Genomic DNA, 26,855 nt, shown 5'->3' on the forward strand with positions numbered 1-26,855 from the left:
GTAAAGTGATTGGTGTGGGGGGGGGAAGGAGGCTGGACACTCTGTGGGGAAAAATATTAACAATTTATTAACAATAAATTGAAGAACATTTCATTTATTAAGATGTCAGATTAAAATGACTTAATAGCAAAAATAGGGAACTTCTTAAAACATACGAACAGTGAACACACGATACCCAGATACACAGAGGACAGCAGTATTGGGGAGGAGGCCGAAGACTAGGGGAGGCGTGCTAAGGCACCGGCCGCAACGCGGGAGCACACACCACACGTGTTTGTGGCGGATCGCGCACTGAAAACACAGCAAAAGGTGATTGAAACACGCACTGCAAACCGTGACTAAAAGGTATTGAGTGCACGAATAAACTAAGACATGCGGGTGATAGGGGGCCCCCTATTGGCCAATCCCGCCACCTCGGCCACACTCCTCAAGGACTGCAATTGGGCGAGCTAACAGTTGGGCAGACACAGAGCACGGCATTGTAATGTTTAATATAATAAAGTATTGACATAACCTTTGATTCTATAGGCTGCCAACAAATCAATGCTTAGATGACAGTTATATCCTCAGCATATATATTTTGTTCTGTGTGGACTATCATGTGTCTCTTCAAGTCTCCTTTCTTTTTTTGTTTTTTTAAGTATGTTTATTCATTTTTTAGTTATCAGAGGGGCAAACAGTCAGTGAAGAATGCGATAACAAATGATATGCCCTCCGTCCCCAGTCACCCACAACACAACACACACAATCTCCACAAAAATAATAACAGCAAAACATAAAACCAAACACACAAACAAAAACAAACGCACAGAGCATCTACAGTAGTACTAAGTACTAAACCTGTCTGGTTTATCTATTCATCATTCATCTAGTTTGACAGTTATTGAGAGTTGATTTGAGTTAATGAGTTATTAATTTGAGTTAGTGTGGACCAGTGATGTCACCGGTCCACACTTTAACACTCAATAACTGTCAAATTAAATGACAGACTTCAAAACCGTTAACAGTTTTCTGATATGCTACTGATGTTCTAATGATACAAAGCTGGTTGAAAATGGGCGGAGTATTCCTTTAAATTACAGACTTCAAAACAGTTTACAGTTTTCTGATATACTACTGATGTTCTAATGATACAAAGCTGGTTGAAAATGGGCGGAGTGTTCTTTTAAGTAGCTTGTCAAGCTTAATAAGGCAATTGGAGCCTTTAATTGGAGTTGGACAAAGCAAAGCATGTGGAACCGTAGCGGAGGGTACACCGGGGCAGAGGGTTACTAAAGCACCGGGGACACACTTTAAAAAGACATTTGAAAGAATTATGTTTCATCTGCAAGGAATCTCGGAAAGTAGAAAAACCCTGCCAGCCACAACAGGCCTTTCCTCAGTGCCTCTGCCACAGAACGAATTTAGACCCTATTTGAGACGTTTTTAAGTAGGAACATTTTCGAAATTCGTAAGAAATGAGACCGTTACTAAGAAAATATTGAGGAACTGCACTTCAGAAGAACACACTTTTCCTCGTATGCCATTTCTTAAAGGGATTTTTTTGACGTGGGGTTGTATGAGGTACTTGTCGACAGTCAGTGTACCACATGCAGTAGAACGCAGCCATGCACCACGGTCCCCGTTTGGAGAAATGGAGACCGCCCACGTCAGGCAAGTAGAGCAGTCTGCTGAGTGTGAACAGGGTCACAAGCAAAAATGTAAAAGAAAAAAAAACATAAAAATTATAGAGTTGGATAACAACATTGTGTCGGAGGTCAGGACAGTTTTATTGTGATTGATAACTGTGAATATCGTGTGAAGCCATTTGAGCCGACCTCCCAGTGGATATAGGGCCCGCGCATCCGAGACGAAGAAGGAAGAATGACTGATGAGTCTCGCGTTGAGGCTAGGTTTTCAGCTCCCCCTTGAAGATCTTCACAGAAGCAGAGGCAAAGCCGTCCCTATGAGCTTCATAGACTGTTTTTGTTTGTGCTCTAGCAGGACATCTAGTGGGGAAAAAAATCATATGTAGTGCCTTTAATGGTACAGACTCTCCTGGTTGAGACACCAGAACACCCCAGCAGCTGGCAATGTTGATGGCATGGAGCGGGGTGTAGTGAGGTGATGTGGGTGTGGTTACTGTGGTGATGCGGGTGTAGTGGTGATGCGGGTGTTGTGGTGATGTGGGTGGTGTGGTAATGTGGGTGTGGTTACCGTGGCGGTCTGGGGCAGCACCGGCTTCTGTGACCCGAACATGCTCTTCCACTCCTCGTTCATGTTGGAGTCCTGCTTGGTGTGTTTCCTCACTGCAGAGCAGGGGTACAGGACAGGTTCAGGGAGTGACGCGCTCTCACAAAACAATATGAACTACAAACATGGCTGCAGAGCAGGGGTACAGGACAGGTTCAGGGAGTGACGCACTCTTACAAAACAATATGAACTACAAACATGGCTGCAGAGCAGGGGTACAGGACAGGTTCAGGGAGAGACGCACTCTCACAAAACAATATGAACTACAAACATGGCTGCAGAGCAGGGTTACAGGACAGGTTCAGGGAGTGACGCACTCTCACAAAACAATATGAACTACAAACATGGCTGCAGAGCAGGGTTACAGGACAGGTTTAGGGAGTGACGCACTCTCACAAAACAATATGAACTACAAACATGGCTGCAGAGCAGGGGTACAGGACAGGTTCAGGGAGTGACGCACTCTCACAAAACAATATGAACTACAAACATGGCTGCAGAGCAGGGGTACAGGACAGGTTCAGGGAGTGACGCGCTCTCACAAAACAATATGAACTACAAACTCACTCATTACATTACATTACATTATGACATTTGGCAAACGCTTTTATCACTCACTACATGTGAGGGAGGTTTCCCAGGAAGAGCACGGCCAAGCACCGCCACATGCCGACCAGATGCTGCGATCTCCATCGCTGTTTACAATTACGCTACAAAAAATGTCTTTTAAGATATTTCATCCCAAAGTGAGATTTGGTAACATTGTATTTGGAGAGTCTGCCTACAGAGTATTGGTAACATTTCAACAGCTTATTATTAGTTGACACTCAACAATTCAACTGCTTCACTTTTGTCAGTAGATGTTATTTTAACATTCCACCCACCTGCACCTCATTCATGAATTTTCATATGCATTTGATTTGTTTAATGCCAACTAATAAGCTGTGGAAATGTTATAAATACTCTGTAGGCTGTAGAGATGTGTACTACAGTAGATTTAACAATAAATACATACATACATACATACACAAACAAACAATCAAATAAATACATAAATACATAACTAAATAACTAACTAACTAAATAAATAAATAAAGACTCAACAGACTTTTAGTTGACTTGCTGAGATGGACATTTTTTGCAGTGGAGAGTGAATTCTTGGGTACTGGGAGGAGACTTGATTAATGTGGGATATTACAGTAAGAGGAGTGGAGTTTCCTGGAGGCCTGTTCTGTGTAAACGCTTTGCCACAGACAGCAGCTGACTGACAAAGAACAGGAAACAGAGTACTTTGAGAAAGCATCGGAGGTGCACGGCACTTGAACTCAAAGGCTCGTCTGCCTTGGCCAGCTTGTTACCTGATTATCCGGTTTAGAAAAAGAGAAATGGCCATTGCAGATCTGATGGATACAGAAACGGTCTGTGCTCCAAAAAACAAATCTGCTCTGAAAACAGGGCATCATACTAAATACATGTGATGCGAGTGATCTAGCTATGTAGCTAATACACCGGTATTAGGAGTCTCAGCAAAATGAAGAAATTGTGTGATTTCACTAGAGCCATTTCTAAACATGCAGTGAATTCCTGAACATTCGCAGATGCTACCTGGTTAGCCTGCATGTTTAGCACAACAATAAGGTAATAATAATAAGCCCCTATAAGGTCCACGTCACTGGCAGAGCAGCTGTGATTTAGCAGGGGGTCATCCCTATGTTCCCCGGGTCCTATGTTCCCCGTTTTTGTGGGACCGGGGAACATAGAACCCCGCTATGTTCCCTGGGAGAGGTTAGGTTTTGGGTTAGGGTCTGGGGGAGGTTAGGTTTAGGCGTGGGGGGTGGGAGAGGTTAGGTTTTGGGTTAGGGTCTGGGGGAGGTTAGGTTTAGGGTTAGTGAAAAACGGGGAACATAGAACCCGGGGAACATAGACATGATCCCTTTAGCAGCACCAAGCTCATGTTGCGGAACATGCCGTGGGCGGGCGGCTGGTTAAATGGCACTCACAGACATTAATGTCCCCGTGCTATTTCATAATTTCATGATTGGACATAGTTACGTGGCGGGATTATTTGGTAGAGAGCCAAATTGGTGAGTAAACTGTAATGTTATGAATCTTATAGCATCAGGGACTAGTTAACGTGCGCAGTGATACTACTCCTGTCAGCCTACGTCCTGTGTGAGCATGCGCAGTAGTGCCAGTTGTATGCAGAGCCGCATCCTGTATGTATCGTCCTAACTCACCTCTATATTAAACGTGTTAGCTAGTAATGCTCATGTATCGTCCTAACTCACCTCTATATTAAACGTGTTAGCTAGTAACACTCATGTATCGTCCTAACTCACCTCTATATTAAACGTGTTAGCTAGTAACGCTCATGTATCGTCCTAACTCACCTCTATATTAAACGTGTTAGCTAGTAACGCTCGACTGGTTATTCAAGAGCCGTTTTCCCACATGCGCTTTTTACCGCTAAATGACCGGAACGTGGTCTAATGCCTTCATGTGTGAAAGTTGTTTTCTGGTATAAGCGCGACCCCGTCATCGCGGACATTTCACCAGTTTCGAGCCAGTCAGAAGAGCGGTATGCCGCGATAAGGGACACAAGTGTGAAACGTGTCAAGTCATTTGCCGGTCGATCCTTCTCATGGGCGAGGTGTACACACGTTGCTTAATGTTCCAGCGGGCATAATCTAATCATTCGCGCACATTAAAGCAAACTGGCGAAATGATCTTGATAGAGCAGTGGTTCTCAAATGGGGGTCCGGGGACCCCCAGGGGTCCTTAAGGGGTTTCCAGAGGGTCCCCAGCCAAAAGGGGGGTAATGCATTTTCACTATAATTCCATTCATGTGTAACACAATGACTATTTTGGTCATGGATTCTATACACTTTCTGTAATAAAACATCTAAAAGCATCAATCTTATTATCATATGGGGGACCGTGGGACAAAATCCCATCAAATATGGGTCCGTGGTCTAATTTTTGTCAGTTTAGGGGTCCTTCATGTGAAAACATTTTGAGAACCACTGGGATAGAGAACCTGCAGGCCTAGTGAGTGCCTCGGCAAATGTTTGAAATCGGGTTTTTTTATCTCCGACACAATAATCACACATGCAGCTGAATATGACAAAGCAGTGGTGAATTGATAGGCTGCAGATATTCGCGCCTGTGGATTATGGAACAATGCTGCCTAATTGGATCTGTTGAATGGGCTTTACTGCTAGGATCATATGAATTATGATTATTTCATGCCGAACCAAAAGAGATGGAAACGGAAACTTAGTCTCACAAGCATGCGTGTGTTAAAGTACACGTAGGCGTTCACACACAAGTGTAAGCACACACACGCACACGCGCACACACGCACACACACACACACACACGCGCGCGCACACACACACACACACACACGCGCGCGCACACACACACACACACACACAGCATTTAAACTGACATTTCGCTTTGATATCCTTTAATCCCTTTTTATATATCAAGTGATTTCAAAAGTAAACAGTTAAGATTATAATGAAGTCACGCCTGGTATTAAATGTTATGAAACCTATGGCTTCGTATGGATTGGGCACGTTTATGTCCAGAGGAGTGACATAAAATCTAAATGACTTCTGAATCTAAAGCCAGCTATGTGTGTGTGTGTGTGTGTGGGGGGGGGGGGGAAACATCCATGCTATCATATTTCTCCGATAACGAAAAGCAACCATTTTGCTTTTAATCTTACAGCCACTCTGTTCTTTGGAACAACACACACACACACACACGCACACACACACACACATGCACACGCACACACACACACACACACACAGCTGACATTTGAAAGAACATGACTGAAAGGATATGGTTATACGGTTCGATACGTAATTGGTTATCCGTGGGCATCTTTCTGCAGACACAAGCTCCAAGCTACAACTCACTGGGTATAGAGCAGCGCACAGTCTCAACATAGTCCTATATCTTTATTGAAGCTGCATTGAATACCTGCCACCTGTCAAAATACAGTAATACTGAATAAAGGAATACAAATACCTCTTTGATTCCCTCGAGATATTTACTGTCATTCTCATTTGAATATACTGTGTCTCTGTATTCAAATTATGAGCAGAGGTCGTGTGGGTTACTGTGTGTGCTGCAGGGTATCTGCTCCAGAGTAGAGGTACAGAATAGTTGTGTGTGTGTGTGTGTGTGTGTGTGTGTGTGTGTGTGTGTGTGTGTGTGTGTGTGTGTGCGTGCGTGCGTGCGTGCGTGCGTGCGCGTGCGTGTGTGTGATCAGTGAACTGTATCAGTCCCTGCAGTAGCTTCCAGCTGTGGTTGAGGGAGTTTTTTTTTTCTAATGTTTTAGTTTCTCAGCAGCTGTTGATTCAGATCAGTTCCTCTCCAGCTGAGGGAGGTTTTTGTACGATGCTTTTTCACTGTGTGAACAGATTCTGACTGTTGATGTAGTGGTGACTCTGACAGTAGTAAACTGCTGCGTCTTCAGCCTGGACTCCACTGATGGTCAGAGTGAAGTCAGTCCCTGATCCACTGCCTGTGAAACGACCTGGAGTCCCTGATGCTCGAATTATAGAGGAGTAAACGAGGAGTTTAGGAGTTTCTCCATCCTTCTGTTGGTACCAGGCTAAACGGTTATCAACATAAACCTTTGGACTGGTTCGACAGCTGATGGTGACGGAGCCTCCCGGAGCAGAGCTCACTGCTCCAGGCTGAGTCACTGTGACCTGGCCTCTGGACTCTGAGGATACAGAGACAAAAACATAAAACCACCATCATGGTTTTCTCCACTTCATTTCAGAGGGACGGGTGTTCAGAGAGGAGAGGAGTTTGATCCTCTGGACTTTACCTGTGAAGCAGCAGCAGAGGAGAGTCCAGATGAGGTTGGAGATCAAAGTCATGTTTGGATGAGGAGGATTTCTGTGGCTTCTGTTGTCATGAAGGACAGCTGTCAGTCATCCAGTGTTCAACTCTCAGGATTATAAAGTCTCCCAGAGCACTGGAGCATGGTGCTGCTGATGCAAAGTGGCTCTCTATGGAAATGCTCTGAGTGACTCCAACAGGACTTGGATTAGTCTGATGATGCTGTGGATCAATCAATGATTCAAATGTATGTATGTTAAGTTTAATGTAGATTTGGCTTGATGATGTTTATACAACTTTTCTTCAAGAAGTAATTTTCTCTTGTTTAAGTTCACTGCTATAGACAAATAAATATCACTGCCAGACAAATTTAGTAGTATACAAACCAAAAGTGATTAATGTAGGAATGTTGTGCTATTTAGGTAGTTATTCCATGAGCTAGCTGGGTTTTATGAATTCAGACAGATTTTTGATGAACTTGTTGTTTTCAAAGTGAGAGAGCTGTGTCTCTCTGAGTCAGAGGTTTTTGTACGGCAGCTCAATGAGTCTGTATCACTGTGGTGGACTTTTGGTGGAGGAACCAGACTGGATGTTGGAAGTAAGTAACCTATCTCATATTTTTGTAATCCATGAGCTACATTTTAATTTGTTACCTATTAAGTTTAATTTATCAAACTACACTTATTTAATTATATATGTATATAAAATGATATATGTTTCTTTTATGCAAAATTATTTTCACCAATCCAAACAATTTAATAAAATAAATCCAAATAGCCACTCTAATAATTATGCCACTTGGGTCAGAGGAAAAAACGATTATTATCAAGTTTCTTCTTGAGGGTTTGTAGTTTTAGTTTTGTCTGACAAAGTGAGAGAGCTGTGTCTTTAGAGTCAGAGGTTTTTGTACGGTGGCTCAATGAGTCTGTATCACTGTGGTGGACTTTTGGTGGAGGAACCAGACTGGATGTTGGAAGTAAGATTCTGCACAGATTTTAAACATAATATTCATTCATATTTTTATTCCTGTGTCTGAATTGTAGACATAGATATAATTATCCAGTGTGTTTACTTACATCACTTGGGCTATAGCTATCTTTTCTCTGCTTCTCTCCACGGAGTCTAACTTGCAGCTTCTTGATTTATGTTGGAGACATACTGTGACAAGTCAACAACTTGACCGTTTGAAAAGATAAATGAAAAACATTACCACTTTCTAAAATTGCTTTTTTATCTTAAATTTTCACATAAATGACAACTTGCGATTAACTGAAAATGTAGGCAAATCACTTATTGTGTCGCTTCAAGTAGGCGTAAGGTTTCAGAAGCTATTTTGACAATTTATAATTTTATGGTCATGTTTTTTTGTTTGTTTCGTTGTTTTTGGTTTTTGGCTTAGCCTTTACAGAAACACAGAGGTATATGTTTCAACAAACCTCAACAAGAGAAAAATATCCAATTTAAAAATGTACTTGCAATACATTTAGTTTGCAACTTTTCAAGTTTCTAGAATAATTTTAAATACAGTTAATGGTTGTTTGATCAAGATGATAATTGTTTTAAATGTAGCCAAATCTCTGCTTCTTTATTTTGTAGTTTGATATATTCTTGGTCATATGAGGACTCTTTCTGTGCTGATATGCATGAGAGGCTTCTTAAAGGGAAGTGAAACAATGTGTGAGTTTGTGACTGGTGGAGCATAAAAACCATCTGACAGAAACTTCTTAAAGGGGAAAATGGACTCTCACACAGTAAAAGTGTCAAACCGCCTGGTGATTGATTGACAGCTGCAGCCTTCCTGTCCTCTAAGCTGATTGGTGCATGTCTCCTAGGTGATGTCCCTCCCACCCTGACGGTGCTGCCCCCCTCCAGCGTGGAGCTGCAGCAGGGGAAGGCCACGCTCATGTGCCTGGCCAACAAGGGCTTCCCCTCAGCCTGGAGGCTGGCCTGGAAGGTGGACGGCAGCAGCAGCAGCAGCAGCAGCAGCAGCTGGGAGGAGAGCAGGAGCCCCGGGGTGCTGGAGGAGGACGGCCACTACAGCTGGAGCAGCACCCTGAGCCTCCCTGCAGACCAGTGGAGGAAGGTGGGCTCTGTGACCTGTGAGGCCACCCAGGGCTCCCAGGCTCTGCTCTCAGAGACACTGAGGAGAGACCAGTGTTCCCAGTCCTGACCTGACACACTGAGACTTCTGCTACATGCTTTTACTCTGCTACTGCTCTCAGTCTGCACTCAGCACTGTAGTCTCTCTCTCTCTCTTTCTCTCTGTCTCTCTGTCTTTCTGTCCCCACTCATTACACCACTCATTTCAATAGTAATGTTTTGTTACTCGCAGTAGGCCAATATTCTTAATAGACAATAAAGATCTTTTCACCAAATCAGCTGTTTACATGGTATCAATTGAATGAATGAATGAATGAATGAATGAATGAATAATGTTTATTTCGCGCCACATCACAAAAACAAACAAACATGCGAAACAAAACAAACATACGATGCTGGCCGTGTCCATGTGTATGTTTTACATTATTCATGAACTCATTGACAGCAACATGACAGTGACTGTGTTTACCAGTGGTATCCTGAAGGCAGGCAGGAGCTACAGTAGCTGTTGATGGAGGGATGAACATAGGCCATTTCTATTCTGATAATGCATCACTAGATCCATGACTGGAGCAAAAGTGTTCTTTTTTATTCTCTGTTTAGTTACACCTAGAAACATGATCCAGTGTTTTAACACAATGAATTATCAAAGTCTACTATTCACTGTATACCATCTACTATTTATCTACTTCTGATTTTGTCAAGTTTATACTTTATCTAGAAAATATGCAGTCTTTGTAATAAATATACACAAAAGTAGGATATATTCAGCATAAAGGGATGTAACATTAAGCTGACCTCCACTTTTGACCCCTGGGATATTACATGTGTGTTCTGTCTCTGCAAGGCTTCAAACAATTAGACAAATAAAATTGGTGACAATGGACAGCTTTATTGTGTTCCCCTTTCCAATTAAAAGGTAGAAGACATCTTTAAAAATTAAAAGAGGAAGCATTATCACTGACAGAGGGTTGTCCAGTTTTCTTGCCTGAAGCTGAGCCGTTTGGAAGTAGATTTTCAACAGATTGGAGTTCAGCATGGCGAGGTCAAACATGAATAGAGCGATAAAGATGGGAGTGCTGCATTGGGTCAAGACATCAATATAAGTTAGCAGAGTAAAAATCAGGTGCTCTTCCAGGATGGAGCATATATAGATACAAGATCAAAAAGAGAGGTAGCTGTCCAATATGGTTGCAGGGAGTTCCTCAGGTGTTGAAGGCAGCAAAAAGGGAAAACTTCCGAGGCAGTCTGAGTTATATTAAAAATCCTTTATTCTTACAGGGATATACCAACGCGTTTCCACTCAAAGAGTCTTCATCAGGGTAAATATGAATATGAGAATATATGAATAGAGATTGACTTGTCATGCATTGAAACAGCCAAGAAAATGTAAGTGTATTTTATAAATAATGTCAAATTAAATACATTTAGACTCAGTGAAAATAGATTACATTGAATCTGTTTAATTCTGAGGTTGGGAGAATTGTTTTGTTAAAGGACTCAGTATGTTTATACTAAAATATGACACATTGTGATAATATTGAATTACACGATGCATTGAATTGTCTTTTCTTTTGGTGGAGAATTGGAATGAGTTGTAATTTGTGGATGTTTTTATACTCAGGATATTTCACTAAAAATGCTATATTAAAAAATCAGTATCTATTTGAAATCTCGTGCATTAAATATTGTGTCAATACATTCAATTATTTGATGTCATTGAATGTCTCATATTCTGCTTTAAGATATCTTGCTTGATGACTGTTGAAATTCTATATTTAAAATGTGTTTGATTAAAGTGTTAGATTAACCCTGTTTCAAACAATGTTTCTACAATACAATCATAAAAACTATATTACAAATGAGTTTTCTTGACTAAAATGTAATTATTGTGTGATATTATAAAGTGTTTTTAGTCACACCTCTAATGTTTAGTTTCTCTGCAGCTGTTGATTCAGATGAGTTCCTCTTCAGCTGAGGGAGGTTTTTGTACGATGATTTTTCACTGTGTGAACAGATACTGACTGTTGATGTAGTGTAGACTCTGACAGTAGTAAACTGCTGCATCTTCAGCCTGGACTCCACTGATGGTCAGAGTGAAGTCAGTCCCTGATCCACTGCCTGTGAAACGACCTGGAGTCCCTGATGCTCGACTTGTAGTGAGGTAAAAGAGGAGTTTAGGAGTTTCTCCATCTCTCTGTTGGTACCAGGCTAAATAGGTACCATGAACCTGTGGACTGGTTTGACAGCTGATGATGCTGGAGCCTCCCGGAGCAGAGCTCACTGCTCCAGGCTGAGTCACTGTGACCTGGCCTCTGGACTCTGAGGATACAGAGACAAACACATAAAACCACCGTCATGGTTTTCTCCACTTCATTTCAGAGGGACGGGTGTTCAGAGAGGAGAGGAGTTTGATCCTCTGGACTTTACCTGTGAAGCAGCAGCAGAGGAGAGTCCAGATGAGGATGGAGATCAAAGTCATGTTTGGATGAGGAGGATTTATGTGGCTTCTGTTGTCATGAAGGACAGCTGTCAGTCATCCAGTGTTCAACACTCAGGATTATAAACTCTCCCAGAGCACTGGAGCATGGTGCTGCTGATGCAAAGTGGCTCTCTATGGAAATGCTCTGAGTGACTCCAACAGGACTTGGATTAGTCTGATGATGCTGTGGATCAATCAATGATTCAAATGTATGTATGTTAAGTTTAATGTAGATTTGGCTTGATGATGTTTAAACAACTTTTCTTCAAGAAGTAATTTTGTCTTGTTTAAGTTCACTGTTATAGACACATAAATATCACTGCCAAATTTAGCAGTATACAAACCAAAAGTGATTCATGTAGGAATGTTGTGCTATTTAGCTAGTTATTCCATGAGCTAGCTGGGTTTTATGAATTCAGACAGATTTTTGATGAAGTTGTTGTTTTCAAAGTGAGAGAGCTGTGTCTCTCTGAGTCAGAGGTTTTTGTACGGCAGCTCAATGAGTCTGTATCACTGTGGTGGACTTTTGGTGGAGGAACCAGACTGGATGTTGGAAGTAAGTAACCTATCTCGTATTTTTTGTAATCCATGAGATACATTTTAATTTGTTACCTATTAAGTTTAATTGATCAAACTACACTTATTGAATTATATATGTATATAAAATGATACATGTTTCTTTTATGCAAAATTATTTTCACCAATACAAACAATTTACTAAAATAAATCCAAATAGCCACTCTAATAATTATTACACTTGGGTCAGAGGAAAAAACGATTATTATCAAGTTTCTTCTTGAGGGCTTGTAGTTTTAGTTTTGTCTGACAAAGTGAGAGAGCTGTGTGTCTTTAGAGTGAGAGGTTTTTGTACGGTGGCTCAATGAGTTTGTATCACTGTGGTGGACTTTTGGTGGAGGAACCAGACTGGATGTTGGAAGTAAGATTCTGCACAAATTTTAAACATAATATTCATTCATATTTTTATTCCTGTGTCTGAATTTTAGACATAGATATAATTATCCAGTGTGTTTACTTACATCACTTGGGCTATAGCTATCTTTTCTCTGCTTCTCTCCACGGAGTCTAACTTGCAGCTTCTTGATTTATGTTGTAGACATACTGTGACAAGTCAACAACTTGACCGTTTGAAAAGATAAATGAAAAACATTACTACTTTCTAAAATTGCTTTTTTATCTTACATTTTCACATAAATGACAACTTGCGATTAACTGAAAATGTAGGCAAATCCCTTATTGTGTCGCTTCAAGTAGGCCTAAGGTTTCAGAAGCTATTTTGACAATTTATAATTTTATGGTCATGTTTTTTTGTTTGTTTCGTTGTTTTTGGTTTTTGGCTTAGCCTTTACAGAAACACAGAGGTATATGTTTCAACAAACCTCAACAAGAGAACAATATCCAATTTAAAAATGTACTTGCAATACATTTAGTTTGCAACTTTTCAAGTTTCTAGAATAATTTAAAATACAGTTAATGGTTGTTTGATTAAGATGAGAATTGTTTTAAATGTAGTCAAATCTCTGCTTCTTTATTTTGTAGTTTGATATATTCTTGGTCATATGAGGACTCTTTCTGTGCTGATATGCATGAGAGGCTTCTTAAAGGGAAGTGAAACAATGTGTGAGTTTGTGACTGGTGGAGCATAAAAACCATCTGACAGAAACTTCTTAAAGGGGAAAATGAACTCTCACACAGTAAAAGTGTCAAACCGCCTGGTGAGTGATTGACAGCTGCAGCCTTCCTGTCCTCTAAGCTGATTGGTGTCTCCTAGGTGATGTCCCTCCCACCCTGACGGTGCTGCCCCCCTCCAGCGTGGAGCTGCAGCAGGGGAAGGCCACGCTCATGTGCCTGGCCAACAAGGGCTTCCCCTCAGCCTGGAGGCTGGCCTGGAAGGTGGACGGCAGCAGCAGCAGCAGCAGCTGGGAGGAGAGCAGGAGCCCCGGGGTGCTGGAGGAGGACGGCCACTACAGCTGGAGCAGCACCCTGAGCCTCCCTGCAGACCAGTGGAGGAAGGTGGGCTCTGTGACCTGTGAGGCCACCCAGGGCTCCCAGTCTCTGCTCTCAGAGACACTGAGGAGAGACCAGTGTTCCCAGTCCTGACCTGACACACTGAGACTTCTGCTACATGCTTTTACTCTGCTACTGCTCTCAGTCTGCACTCACCACTGTAGTCTCTCTCTCTCTCTCTCTCTCTCTCTCTCTCTCTCTCTGTCTTTCTGTCCCCACTCATTACACCACTCATTTCAATAGTAATGTTTTGTTACTCGCAGTAGGCCAATATTCTTATTAGACAATAAAGATCTTGTCAACAAATCAGCTGTGTTTACATGGTTGTTTCCACATATTTGTTATTATATTATTCATTAACTTGTTGACAGTGACTGTGTTTACCAGTGGTATCCTGAAGGCAGGCAGGAGCTACAGAAGGTGTTGATGGGGGGATCAATAGAAGCCATGTTTATGCTTATCACTCATCACTAGTTGCATGACTGGAGCAAAACTGCTCTCATGTATTCTCTGGACAGTTACACCTAGAAAGATGATCCAGTGTTTTAACACAATGAATTATCAAAGTCTACTATTTGTATGTCTTCTGATTTTGTCAAGTTTATACTTAATGTAGAAAATATGCAGTCTTTGTAATCAATATATTCACAAGTGGTTAAATACATTTCAGGGTTAGAAATAAAAAAGAGTAGGAATCTTCAGCATAAAGGGATGTAACATGAAGCTGACCTCCACTTTTGACCCCTACATAGTGGGTGTTCTGTCTCTGCAAGGCTTCAAACACTGACACATATACAATTTGTGACAATGGACAGCCTAACTATGTTCCCCTTTCAAATTAAAAGGTAGAAGACATCTTTAAAAATTAAAAGATGAAGCATTATCACTGACAGAGGGTTTTCCAGTTTTCTTGCCTGAAGCTGAACGGTTTGGAAGTTGATTTTCAACAGATTGGAGTTCAGCATGGCGAGGTCAAACATGAATAGAGAGATAAAGATGGGAGCGCTGCATTGGGTCAAGACATCAATATAAGTTAGCAGAGTAAAAATCAGGTGCTCTTCCAGGATGGAGCATATATAGATACAAGATCAAAAAGAGAGGTAGCTGTCCAATATGGTTGCAGGGAGTTCCTCAGGTGTTGAAGGCAGCAAAAAGGGAAAACTTCCGAGGCACTCTGAGTTATATTAAAAATCCTTTATTCTTACAGGGATATACCAAGGCGTTTCCACTCAAAGAGTCTTCATCAGGGTAAATATGAATATGAGAATATATGAATAGAGATTGACTTGTCATGCATTGAAACAGCCAAGAAAATGTAAGTGTATTTTATAAATAATGTCAAATTAAATACATTTAGACTCAGTGAAAATAGATTACATTGAATCTGTTTAATTCTGAGGTTGGGAGAATTGTTTTGTTAAAGGACTCAGTATGTTTGTCCTAAAATATGACACATTGTGATAATATTGAATTACACGATGCATTGAATTGTCTTTTCCTTTGGTGGAGAATTTGAATGAGTTGTAATTTGTGGATGTTTTTTATATAAGATACTTAGGATATCTTACTAAAAATGCTTTATTGAAATCAGTATCTAATTGAAATCCCGTGCATTAAATATTTTGTCAAGACATTCAATTATTTGATGTAATCCAATGTATCATAATCTGCTTTAAGATATCTTGCTTCATGACTGTTGGAATTCTACTGTTAAAATGGGTTTTACTAAAGTGTTAGACTTAATCCTGTTTCAAACAAGTTTCTATAATACAATCATAAAAACTATATTACAAAATTACTTTTCTTGATTAAAATGTAATTATTGTATGATATTGTAAAGTGCTTTTAGTCACACCTCTAATGTTTAGTTTCTCTGCAGCTGTTGATTCAGATCAGTTCCTCTCCAGCTGAGGGAGGTTTTTGTACGATGCTTTTTCACTGTGTGAACAGATTCTGACTGTTGATGTAGTGGAAACTCTGACAGTAGTAAACTGCTGCGTCTTCAGCCTGGATTCCACTGATGGTCAGAGTGAAGTCAGTCCCTGATCCACTGCCTGTGAAACGACCTGGAATCCCTGATGCTCGACTTGTAGCGTAGTAAAAGAGGAGTTTAAGAGTTTCTCCATCTCTCTGTTGATACCAGGCTAAAAGATGGTTGCTGCCAGAAAGATAAACCTTTGGACTGGTTCGACAGCTGATGGTGCTGGAGCCTCCCGGAGCAGAGCTCACTGCTCCAGGCTGAGTCACTGTGACCTGGCCTCTGGACTCTGAGGATACAGAGACAAAAACATAAAACCACCGTCATGGTTTTCTCCACTTCATTTCAGAGGGACGGGTGTTCAGAGAGGAGAGGAGTTTGATCCTCTGGACTTTACCTGTGAAGCAGCAGCAGAGGAGAGTCCAGATGAGGATGGAGATCAAAGTCATGTTTGGATGAGGAGGATTTCTGTGGCTTCTGTTGTCATGAAGGACAGCTGTCAGTCATCCAGTGTCAAACTCTCAGGATTATAAACTCTCCCAGAGCACTGGAGCATGGTGCTGCTGATGCAAAGTGGCTCTCTATGGAAATGCTCTGAGTGACTCCAACAGGACTTGGATTAGTCTGATGATGCTGTGGATAAATCAATGATTCAAATGTATGTATGTTAAGTTTAATATAGATTTGGCTTGATGATGTTTATACAACTTTTCTTCAAGAAGTAATTTTGACTTGTTTAAGTTCACTGCTATAGAGAAATAAATATCACTGCCAGACAAATTTAGCTGTATACAAACCAAGAGTGATTCATGTAGGAATGTTGTGCTATTTAGCTAGTTATTCCATGAGCTAGCTGGGTTTTATGAATTCAGACCGATTTTTGATGAACTTGTTGTTTTCAAAGTGAGAGAGCTGTGTCTCTCTGAGTCAGAGGTTTTTGTACGGCAGCTCAATGAGTCTGTATCACTGTGGTGGACTTTTGGTGGAGGAACCAGACTGGATGTTGGAAGTAAGTAACCTATCTGATATTTTTGTAATCCATCAGATACATTTTAATTGGTTACCTATTAAGTTTAATTTATCAAACTACACTTATTGAATTATATATGTATATAAAATGATATATGTTTCTTTTATGCAAAATTATTTTCACCAATACAAACAATTTAATAAAATAAATCCAAATAGCCACTCTAATAATTATTCCACTTGGGTCAGAGGAAAAAACGATTATTATCAAGTTTCTTCTTGAGGGTTTGTAGTTTTAGTTTTGTCTGACAAAGTGAGAGAGCTGTGTCTTTAGAGTCAGAGGTTTTTGTACGGTGGCTCAATGAGTTTGTATCACTGTGGTGGACTTTTGGTGGAGGAACCAGACTGGATGTTGGAAGTAAGATTCTGCACAGATTTTAAACATAATATTCATTCATATTTTTATTCCTGTGTCTGAATTTTAGACATAGATATAATTATCCAGTGTGTTTACTTACATCACTTGGGCTATAGCTATATTTTCTCTGCTTCTCTCCACGGAGTCTAACTTGCAGCTTCTTGATTTATGTTGTAGACATACTGTGACAAGTCAACAAATTGACCTTTTGAAAAGATAAATGAAAAACATTACCACTTTCTAAAATTGCTTTTTTATCTTAAATTTTCACATAAATGACAACTTGCGATTAACTGAAAATGTAGGCAAATCACTTATTGTGTCGCTTCAAGTAGGCGTAAGGTTTCAGAAGCTATTTTGACAATTTAGAATGTTATGATCATGTTTTTTGTTTGTTTCGTTGTGTTTTGTTTTTGGCTTAGCCTTTACAGAAACACAGAGGTATGTTTCAACAAACCTCAAGAAGAAAAAACTATCCAATTTAAAAATGTATTTGCAATACAATTAGTTTGCAACTTTTCAAGTTTCTAGAATAATTTAAAATACAGTTAATGGTTGTTTGATCAAGATGATAATTGTTTTAAATGTAGCCAAATCTCTGCTTCTTTATTTTGTAGTTTGATATATTCTTGGTCATATGAGGACTCTTTCTGTGCTGATATGCATGAGAGGCTTCTTAAAGGGAAGTGAAACAATGTGTGAGTTTGTGACTGGTGGAGCATAAAAACCATCTGACAGAAACTTCTTAAAGGGGAAAATGGACTCTCACACAGTAAAAGTGTCAAACCACCTGGTGAGTGATTGACAGCTGCAGCCTTCCTGTCCTCTAAGCTGATTGGTGCATGTCTCCTAGGTGATGTCCCTCCCACCCTGACGGTGCTGCCCCCCTCCAGCGTGGAGCTGCAGCAGGGGAAGGCCACGCTCATGTGCCTGGCCAACAAGGGCTTCCCCTCAGCCTGGAGGCTGGCCTGGAAGGTGGACGGCAGCAGCAGCAGCAGCTGGGAGGAGAGCAGGAGCCCCGGGGTGCTGGAGGAGGACGGCCACTACAGCTGGAGCAGCACCCTGAGCCTCCCTGCAGACCAGTGGAGGAAGGTGGGCTCTGTGACCTGTGAGGCCACCCAGGGCTCCCAGTCTCTGCTCTCAGAGACACTCAGGAGAGACCAGTGTTCCCAGTCCTGACCTGACTCACTGAGACTTCTGCTACATGCTTTTACTCTGCTACTGCTCTCAGTCTGCACTCAGCACTGTAGTCTCTCTCTCTCTCTCTCTCTTTCTGTCCCCACTCATTACACCACTCATTTCAATAGTAATGTTTTGTTACTCGCAGTAGGCCAATATTCCTAAAGACAATAAAGATATTTTCACCAAATCAGCTGTGTTTGTTTACATGGTTGTGTCCACATATTTTTTATTATATTATTCATTAACTTGTTGACAGTGACTGTGTTTACCAGTGGTATCCTGAAGGCAGGCAGGAGCTACAGTAGCTGTTGATGGAGGGATGAACAGAGGCAATTTTTTATTCTGATCTTTTATCACTAGTTGCATGACTGGAGCAAAACTGCTTTTTTATTCTCTGGATAGTTTTTGATTGATTGAAGTGTTTATTTCGAATATGAAAGCAAAATAATAAAATAAAAGCCATTTCAGAAACAAAGAAAAATAGAATATATACATATTCGAAAAGGAGTGAGAAGAAGTAAAACTTATTAACTCCCACCCCTTCTCCATAAATAATAAATAATAACAAGCTTCCTGGTCTAACCCTGTCTATACACTACTGTGTAATATTTACTAGTAATTCTGTTTCAGATTTTATAATAATATGAAAATGTAAATATAATATATACACATCATACAATAACATGTATACATATATACATATTAATACACACATATCTAAATATATGACTACAATACTCATTATATATGCATATTTACACACACACACACACACACGGAAAAGCTAGTTACACATAGAAAGATGATCCAGTGTTTTAACAGAATGAATGATCAAAGTCTACTATTAGCATGTCTTCTGATTTTGTCAAGTTTATACTTGATCTGAAAATATGCAGAGTCTTTGTAATAAATATATTCAAAAAAGTAGGATATCTTGATGTAACATGAAGCTGACCTGAAGTTTTATGGACCAGAGACACACGTTTTTAAGAGGTTACAGCTGCACGAATTGGGACCTTTAACATTTATGCAATTATCCTTCAAGTAATGCAACTATTTCCAGTTCTGAAGTTTCTGGTAAGCATTCAATCAAATTTCACCATCTGAAAGGAACATTTAATTAATTAAAGGTCCCAATTCGTGCAGCTGTAACCTCTTAAAAACGTGTGTCTCTGGTCCATAAAACATGATTCTGGATTAATTTGTCGAAAATATAGCAACCCCGTTCGTTCTGACGGAGTTGTCACTTCCTCATCTCGTCGCTTCCCAAGAATGGTCTGTTTCTAGAATATATTCAGAACTAACAGTTCCCATTGGCCGCTGAGGGAGAGCCCGCCCCAGGCTGATTCAGATTAGATTAGCGTCCGTGGACCAGGACAGGTTGTGTCCACAACTAACGTTAGCAACGAGCTATCGCTAACTTAACGGTTGCTACGCTAAAGAGGACATCTCAAAATGCCTAGACTTACCCAATGCACCTCCGCAGTTGCTGGATCACGTACAGTTGGCGTCGCTCCAGCTAGAAGTGTTAATTTTGTGGCTATAGACAAAATGGTGCAGGTAGCTTGTGTGAGAGAGACCGCGCGCAGTATGCTTAAGGACCCGCGTGACGTCACATTAACCCGTCTGGGGGAACATAGCGTTAGGGGGCGTGGCTTAAGGGAGACTGCAGGGGGAAGCTGGATAGGGACAAATCAAACACTGGCAGTTCTGAGGTTGTGACCACTCATTACAGGGAGGGATGACAGCAGTATATATGCATTTACAAGTAAAAACAGCTTTTGCACGGAATGGGACCTTTAATTAAACAGAGCTACCAGTGGCACTATACCAGTGGTTCCCAACCTTTTCCAACTCAGGGCCCACTTTTATGTCTCAAAAATGTTCGCGGCCCACCTCCGACCCCATAAATACAAAGGCCATATAATGCGTTCTCAGAGCACTTTTTTATTGAAAATTGAACATAAAGGACTGAACTGAATACAGGAGAAACATGTTGGAAGCTCCACAGTCACTAACACAGCACCTGTAACATGTTGCAACACCTTCAGTATTACAGTTTTCAAGGAGCTGTCCACACACACACACACACACACACACACACACACGCACACACACACACACACCAATCATTCAAGGAGCTGTCCATCAGCACCACACAGATGTCAGAAATGACAAGCAAGGGGCTGTCTGTAACAGGCTAATTAACAAATGATTAATAAATAACGGTATCCTTCAACAATGGAAAAATGCATTCTCATAACAATTTGACATCCAATATCAGATCCAAACAAAATCCAAATATCAGAAGAAAGCCCATTAAATCGATAGGGTTACAAATAAACACAAACCCAATATAAAGATGATGTAAAGATGAAACTTCAATTCAAGCAAAAGCAATAACATCAAAGAAACAAAAATCATACTTTTTCAAGTATGATTTTTCAAAATCTTTCAACAAAAAAAAATTGTGTTTTTTTTTTTTTTTTTTTCAAAAATCATACTTTTTTGGAAATGATTTGGCGGCCCACTTGCAATACCTTCGCGGCCCACCAGGGGGCCGCGGACCACAGGTTGGGAATCACTGCACTATACTGTATATCCCACTTTTTAAGACCCATTAAGGCAAACCAGAACTGTGGTCACTTTTAACCTGACATGTTGCACAATGTATTTCGTCTTTTTCTACGTATGTATACAGTATTTATACATTTGCATTTGTATATATTGTCACTTGTAATGTTTCTGCTTTTGTTACCTGCCTAGGGCTATGGGTGTAAATTAACAATTTCCCTACACTCCGGCATGTTTAGTCTACATCTTGTAATTTTATACCAATGTTCAATCGTTTAATCAGCAGATCACCTTGGAGTTGCTGTGAGACAAAAGCCGCTTGGACAAAAACATCTGTGTACTCGCAGTCCAATACAACTGTTCCAGGGTAGTTCATGGTCCTCAGCTTAGAATAGGTAGAGAGTAGCATTGTATCCGATTTTGTGAAGTACCTGAAAGCCACACTTGAGTAAAAGTACAGATATGTTACCAGAAAATTACTTATCTGATTAAAGGAACACTCCGCCCATTTTCAACCAGCTTTGTATCATTAGAACATCAGTAGTATATCAGAAAACTGTAAACGATTTTGAAGTCTGTCATTTAATTTGACAGTTATTGAGTGTTAAAGTGTGGACCAGTGACATCAGTGGTCCACACTTTTAACACACTAACTCAAATTAATAACTCATTAACTCAAATCAACTCTCAATAACTGTCAAACTAGATGAATGATGAATAGTTTGACAGTTATTGAGAGTTGATTTGAGTTAATGAGTTATTAATTTGAGTTAGTGTGGACCAGTGATGTCACTGGTCCACACTTTAACACTCAATAACTGTCAAATGAAATGACAGACTTCAAAACCGTTTAGTTTTCTGATATACTACTGATGTTCTAATGATACAAAGCTGGTTGAAAATGGGCGGAGTGTTCCTTTAACTAGGCACCTACGCTCGCCCACCCTGCAGCTCGCATTATGCTGCTCCTTGATGGCATACTTCAGGGATGCTGGATCACCTGTCCTGCCAGACTCCCACTTCTTTCAGTGTCTGCCACTGGGACTTGATTTTTGCTCTTATGACATCACTGATGACATCATCAGTGGGACTCGGTCGTATGACATCCCTGATGTCGTCACAATGCTTTTATGACATCACTGAGAGAGCGGGCCCATGGTCTCTTATGGGCTAAACCCCACATTCAGGCCCACTGATGCCGCCATATTGGATCCCACGCAGATCCTTTGCCATGGTTTGTGTGATACAGATGATAATAATGATCTGTACAATAATAACAACAGTGTTCCAGGCAGCGCTCTGTGCTTGAATATGAAGAAGAGGTAAAGCAGGCAGCGGTCAGTTTGGCCAAACAGCAGTTTATTGACATGTTTGAGTTGTTGGACAAACCGTGAAATGTCACATGGTACATCAGCAGTGATTGGTATTTTTGCAGCAAAAAAACACAAAAACAAAACAAAATGAATTCATGATTTAGATTTCATATTTTGTACAAGTTTCTGATCACGATTTATATTAATCAAACAGATTTAAAACACCTTATTTACATAAATCTACTAACGTAGACTGCAGGAGGAAGTTTGGGGGCAGGCGTGTGTGTGTGTGTGTTCATGGAGATATTTACCTATCTTTATTCAAGGGTGCAGCCTATCAATTCGATTGCATGATTTATTGATTTCATATTGAGATTGTGTAAGGCTTTCATTCAAACCCCGCCCTCACACTCAAATAGCGCCCGCTCACGCTTAGATTTGCTCTGCTTGTACTCAAACTCTGTGCCGGCAAATAGAGAAAAAAATCCAAGAAGTTTCTGAAGCGCACAGAAGCAGTTTGACTGCGAGAGCAGGAAGTCTGTCCAAGCAACAATACATTTGAGTGTAAGCACCGAGTTTGAGCAGCGTGAGCGGGCGCTATTTGAATGCGAGAGCGGGGTTTGAAGGGAAACCTTACAAAATCACAACATGCAACATAACATAACATAATAACATAATAATAATTATTATTATTCCACAGTGCTTTGTTGGATTAAAAAGTACAATGCTGCTGCTACCGACTTTTCCTAAAAGTGTCTGTATTGTCATTTAAAATAGTTGTTTTATGAATTGCACAAGAGGCAAAGAAAATATTACCGTTTTTACCTAGAAAGACCATATTGGCGGTCATTTTGACCTCACTTTATTTCCCAGGGTTATAGACCTATTTTTAGTCTATATTTTAACATTTTGGTGTTGTTTTGTCTTTTTTAAATATATCTTAACACAATAAATGCATTAGTCTCTCAATTGGGTATTTATCATGATGAGAGATTATAGAGTTTACATTAAATCTAGTGGTCAAAATGACCACTTAGTCTTTCTAGTACCGGTAGTTATGGAATTCTGGTCCTTCTAGTGTTAAGGTGGACAACACATTCAAGTTACATAGAACTCCGGCTGTTTTACAACCAATAATGAACCAACTCATATTCCTCTTCTTTTTCATCGCCTCTCCAAAGAAAGACAGTTGATTTAAGTGTTTTTGGCGCTTCATTATTGTCAGTCTACACCTATATACACCTACAACTACACCTATATATCTCAGTGGTCTACACATGTGGGTCAGGCAGCACTGCAGCAGCAGCACAGGCTTTCTTTTAGTCTGAGATTTCTTTTAAGTGGCCTGATATCCGCGACTCCCCGTCCAAGCATAGAACCAAGCATGATAGAAGCTGTCCGCTCATCCATGGCAATCTTTTGGAGTAGCCTATTCACCTTATGTAGCCACGCCCATTTGACCCGGGTTGTGTGGTCGTGTTACAACTTCCGCTAAAAATAAAATAAAATAAAATGGCTGGCTGCTCCAATATCATCTAACTCTGAATTAACTAATAATTTAGCCGATTGTATGTAACATACCAAAAAAAAGCAAACGGCAATGTCTAAGAATGCAACGCCATGTAACTGGCTCGTTAAGTCTCGCATTCCAGGGAATTACGTTAACGTCTGCGGGTCTTATTGACGTAAATGGCTCGAGCGCTCCGAGGAGAGAAAACTATCCGAAGCTTTCTTTGTTGGAGTCCAGGTATGTTTTACAAGAAAGTGCTCGTCATTGTCGACGATAACGTTATCTGACCTGGCTAACAGTGGATCCTCGCTTGCTTGCTGTGTACCGAGCTCAAAGTAGTAGGCTACGTTCTTTATTTTACCCCCTGCACTGTCCGCTCCAAAAACAGCTCTCTTATTTTGCGCCGTGACCGCCGGAAGAGTTAACAGGACCCGGAAGAATTTGGCCCACTGTAAGGTCTGAACATAAGGTGAATAGCTCACTCAACTCAATTCACATTCTCAGCCAGGACATGATGGCTGGTCAAACAGTAGCGTATTAAGCATGATTCTTTTCAGTTTACCCACGATTTTTTCAGTTTAAGAAGTGGGGGGGGACATGTCCCCCCTGTCCCCAGTGGAAAATACGCCCCTGGGAACATGAAATCAGTAAATCAATCAAATTGATAAGACTGCACTCTTGAATAAAGACGGGGACAAATGTGCATATGTACGGGTAGTGGGCGTGGTCACTTCCACACCTTGACGATGCCGTCGCGTGACGAGGTGACGATGAAGCCCTGTGTGGTCTGGAAGGTGGCGATGTCGGTGATGATGTCATGGTGTCCCACAGGGAGGGCGTCCGGGCCGCGCCGCGGCGAGTCCTCCACCGTCCCGCTCTTCTGTTTACTGTGGATCTCCTGCAAATGCAACGCGCACGCACACACACACGCACACACGCACACACGCACACGCACACACACACACACGCCAACAACACATTTTTAGTTTTAACTTGACGCCCAGAGACCACGGGTGAAAACCAGACAGAAGGATAATGAGCATCGTTTTAACTTCAATATACAGTATCACAAATTAATATAACTGTTATAACCGTAAACCACTGAGTCCATGTTGGAGCTGATTGTTAGTTCTAGTGTTTCTCTCTTTTCACTCATTTCCTTTAGTCTGGTTAAATTGAACTGGCTTGTTTTCCCCCTTGGTGTGGTTCGTTTGAGCAGGTGTTAAAGGAACACTCCGCCCATTTTAAACCAGCTTTGTACTACTAGATGAATGATGAATAGTTTGACAGTTATTGAGAGTTTATTTGAGTTAATGAGTTATTAATTTGAGTGTGGACCAGTGATGTCACTGGTCCACACTTTAACACTCAATAACTGTCAAATTAAATGACAGACTTCAAAACCGTTTACAGTTTTCTGATATACTACTGATGTTCTAATGATACAAAGCTGGTTGAAAATGGGCGAAGTGTTCCTTTAAGACAGCTTTGGTGCGGACCAAAACAACCACACCCAAACCCTTTAGAGGACGTGGTCTCTGTCTGGTCCCAAACGAACTCTGGAGCGGTTCGTTTGTGGTGGGAATGTGAACCGAGAGCAGTATAGTTTTACGATTATAGACCTACAGTAGGTTTCTATGTAGGTTTCTATGCCTTTTCTCAGTGATATAAATCCTGTGTGTGTCCAGTGATGGACGATGCAGCTGGAGTGTGGGGATCAAAAGTACATACTTGCTGTAATAACATTCAGAATAGAGCTATTCGCTGTTTTCTCGGTGTACACAGACTGACTCCAAACTTGGCCATCTGTGCTGATATGGGCTGGGAACCTTGTGAGGTTAGACACAAAGGTGAAATGGTACGCTTATGGAATAGACTGGTTAGAATGGCAGAGGACAGGATAACAAAAAAGGTTGTCAACTGGAATCTCATTCATAAATATCCTTGGGCTCGAGAAATGCTGTCCAGTTTCTATCAAAGCGATCTGCAGTATGTATTCACAAACAGATTACCATGTGATGTATCTCAACTTAAAAATCAACTTTTTCTGCAACACAAGGAGAAGTGGGCAGCCGATATTTGCCTTAAACCTAAACTTCGCACATATGCTCTTATTAACTCATTGAGTGCCAGCCACTTTTGGAGAACGGACGCTCCCAGTGCCAGAGTTTCAGAGCGTTTTCAGTGATTTCTCGAGGCCCACAGAATATTGTGTGATATTACTATGTAAACACCGAACACGCACAAAGAACGAGGAGATTCTATTGTATCATCAGCAAAAAAAAGTTTATTGATACCATTTTCCGTTCTTTAGTTATGAGCCGGAGAAGATAGGTTGTGTGTATATTGTTTGGACTGCACTTACTGTATTAGACATTGTATGCCGCTGTGTAATTCCTAAAAGTCTCTGCACCTTTAATGTGCTCAATGCACTCCCAGAATGCACTTTGCACTTGCACTTGTAACTTTTAAACCTATGTAGGACACTGTTGTAGTTTTTATATTTTTGATATTGCGTGTGTGTGTGTATATGTTGTGTACACTGTGTACACGACATGTACTGCAACAGACGTGTTTGACTACCACCTGAGTTTCCCCTTGTGGGATAATAAAGTTGACCTTGTACCTTGTACCTCTTGTACCTTGTTTTCAGCAAATTTCAGCGTTTCAAATTAGAAGCTGAGATATTCCGCCTTTTGTGAAATGAAGCATTTCAAGCACATTCACTGAGTCTGAAGCTAATATTTTCTGATGTAGTGACGTGGTGTAGTTGTGTGGTGCCCTGCGTGCCCCACCCCCCTCTCCCCCCCTCAGCTGCAAACTCCTCCCCACACTAACACACAGCCTCACGCACCCAGGTCTATTTTCGGAGTGCTCCGTTTTTGTGCGCCGGCTCCCAGCGCGACACGGAAAAGCCAAACCGGACTGCTGAGAATGGTTTGGCCCTTCGGCGTCGGGTGCTGCTTTTCTGGCGGCTAATCGTGTGGAGAAACTATACAGCAGAGACAGAGAGGCTCAGTTGTGGGCGCGGATTGACTGCTGTTCGCAGCCAACGTCAGCTGCAGCCAGAGCAATCTATATGGCTCTGGCTGCAGCATGAGCGGTTTCTCTTTCATCACGGGGCTTTTTCCTGCTGTTTTCCTGACCTTTCTCTAATCTGGAGAGCACTGTCGCCACCTAATGGGTCTGTAAAATAGGTTATACAC

General features: G+C 41.1%; 1 protein-coding gene, 4 pseudogenes and 1 gene segment (V, D, J or C); 3 read left to right on the forward strand and 3 right to left on the reverse strand.

Annotated features, from left to right (window-relative positions):
* The first annotated feature begins 8,042 nt into the window (after window positions 1–8,042).
* On the forward strand, window positions 8,043–9,432 carry LOC310799950 (Ig kappa-b4 chain C region pseudogene; annotated as a pseudogene). Its single transcript, XR_014553995.1, has 2 exons — window positions 8,043–8,074; window positions 8,931–9,432. The product of XR_014553995.1 is annotated as an Ig kappa-b4 chain C region pseudogene (transcript).
* Window positions 9,433–11,200: 1,768 nt separating this feature from the next.
* LOC310800024 (Ig kappa chain V region 120-like) lies at window positions 11,201–11,680 on the reverse strand. The segment is given in 2 exons: window positions 11,629–11,680; window positions 11,201–11,520 (listed from the first exon to the last, which is right to left on the reverse strand).
* Window positions 11,681–12,585: 905 nt separating this feature from the next.
* LOC310799951 (Ig kappa-b4 chain C region pseudogene) lies at window positions 12,586–13,868 on the forward strand (annotated as a pseudogene). The gene is made up of 2 exons (XR_014553996.1): window positions 12,586–12,617; window positions 13,470–13,868. The product of XR_014553996.1 is annotated as an Ig kappa-b4 chain C region pseudogene (transcript).
* Window positions 13,869–15,640: 1,772 nt separating this feature from the next.
* Window positions 15,641–16,132, reverse strand: LOC310800025 (immunoglobulin kappa variable 3-20 pseudogene; annotated as a pseudogene). Its single transcript has 2 exons — window positions 16,081–16,132; window positions 15,641–15,972 (listed from the first exon to the last, which is right to left on the reverse strand). The product of its transcript is annotated as an immunoglobulin kappa variable 3-20 pseudogene (transcript).
* A 906-nt stretch (window positions 16,133–17,038) lies between these two features.
* Window positions 17,039–18,397, forward strand: LOC310799952 (Ig kappa-b4 chain C region pseudogene; annotated as a pseudogene). The gene is made up of 2 exons (XR_014553997.1): window positions 17,039–17,070; window positions 17,924–18,397. The product of XR_014553997.1 is annotated as an Ig kappa-b4 chain C region pseudogene (transcript).
* A 5,935-nt stretch (window positions 18,398–24,332) lies between these two features.
* LOC310800026 (phosphoinositide 3-kinase regulatory subunit 4-like) overlaps window positions 24,333–26,855 on the reverse strand; it is a gene marked incomplete at its 5' end in the record, with an annotated part of 72,920 nt that continues 70,397 nt past the window's right edge. The window contains one exon of the mRNA XM_083662621.1: window positions 24,333–24,547. Within this exon, the coding sequence (XP_083518747.1) occupies window positions 24,377–24,547 (171 nt within the window). The 3' untranslated portion in view covers window positions 24,333–24,376. The remainder of the gene's footprint in view (window positions 24,548–26,855) is intronic.

Source organism: Poromitra crassiceps, assembly GCF_964638095.1.
Source record: "Poromitra crassiceps genome assembly, chromosome: 29".
NCBI classification, from domain to species: Eukaryota; Metazoa; Chordata; class Actinopteri; order Beryciformes; family Melamphaidae; genus Poromitra; species Poromitra crassiceps.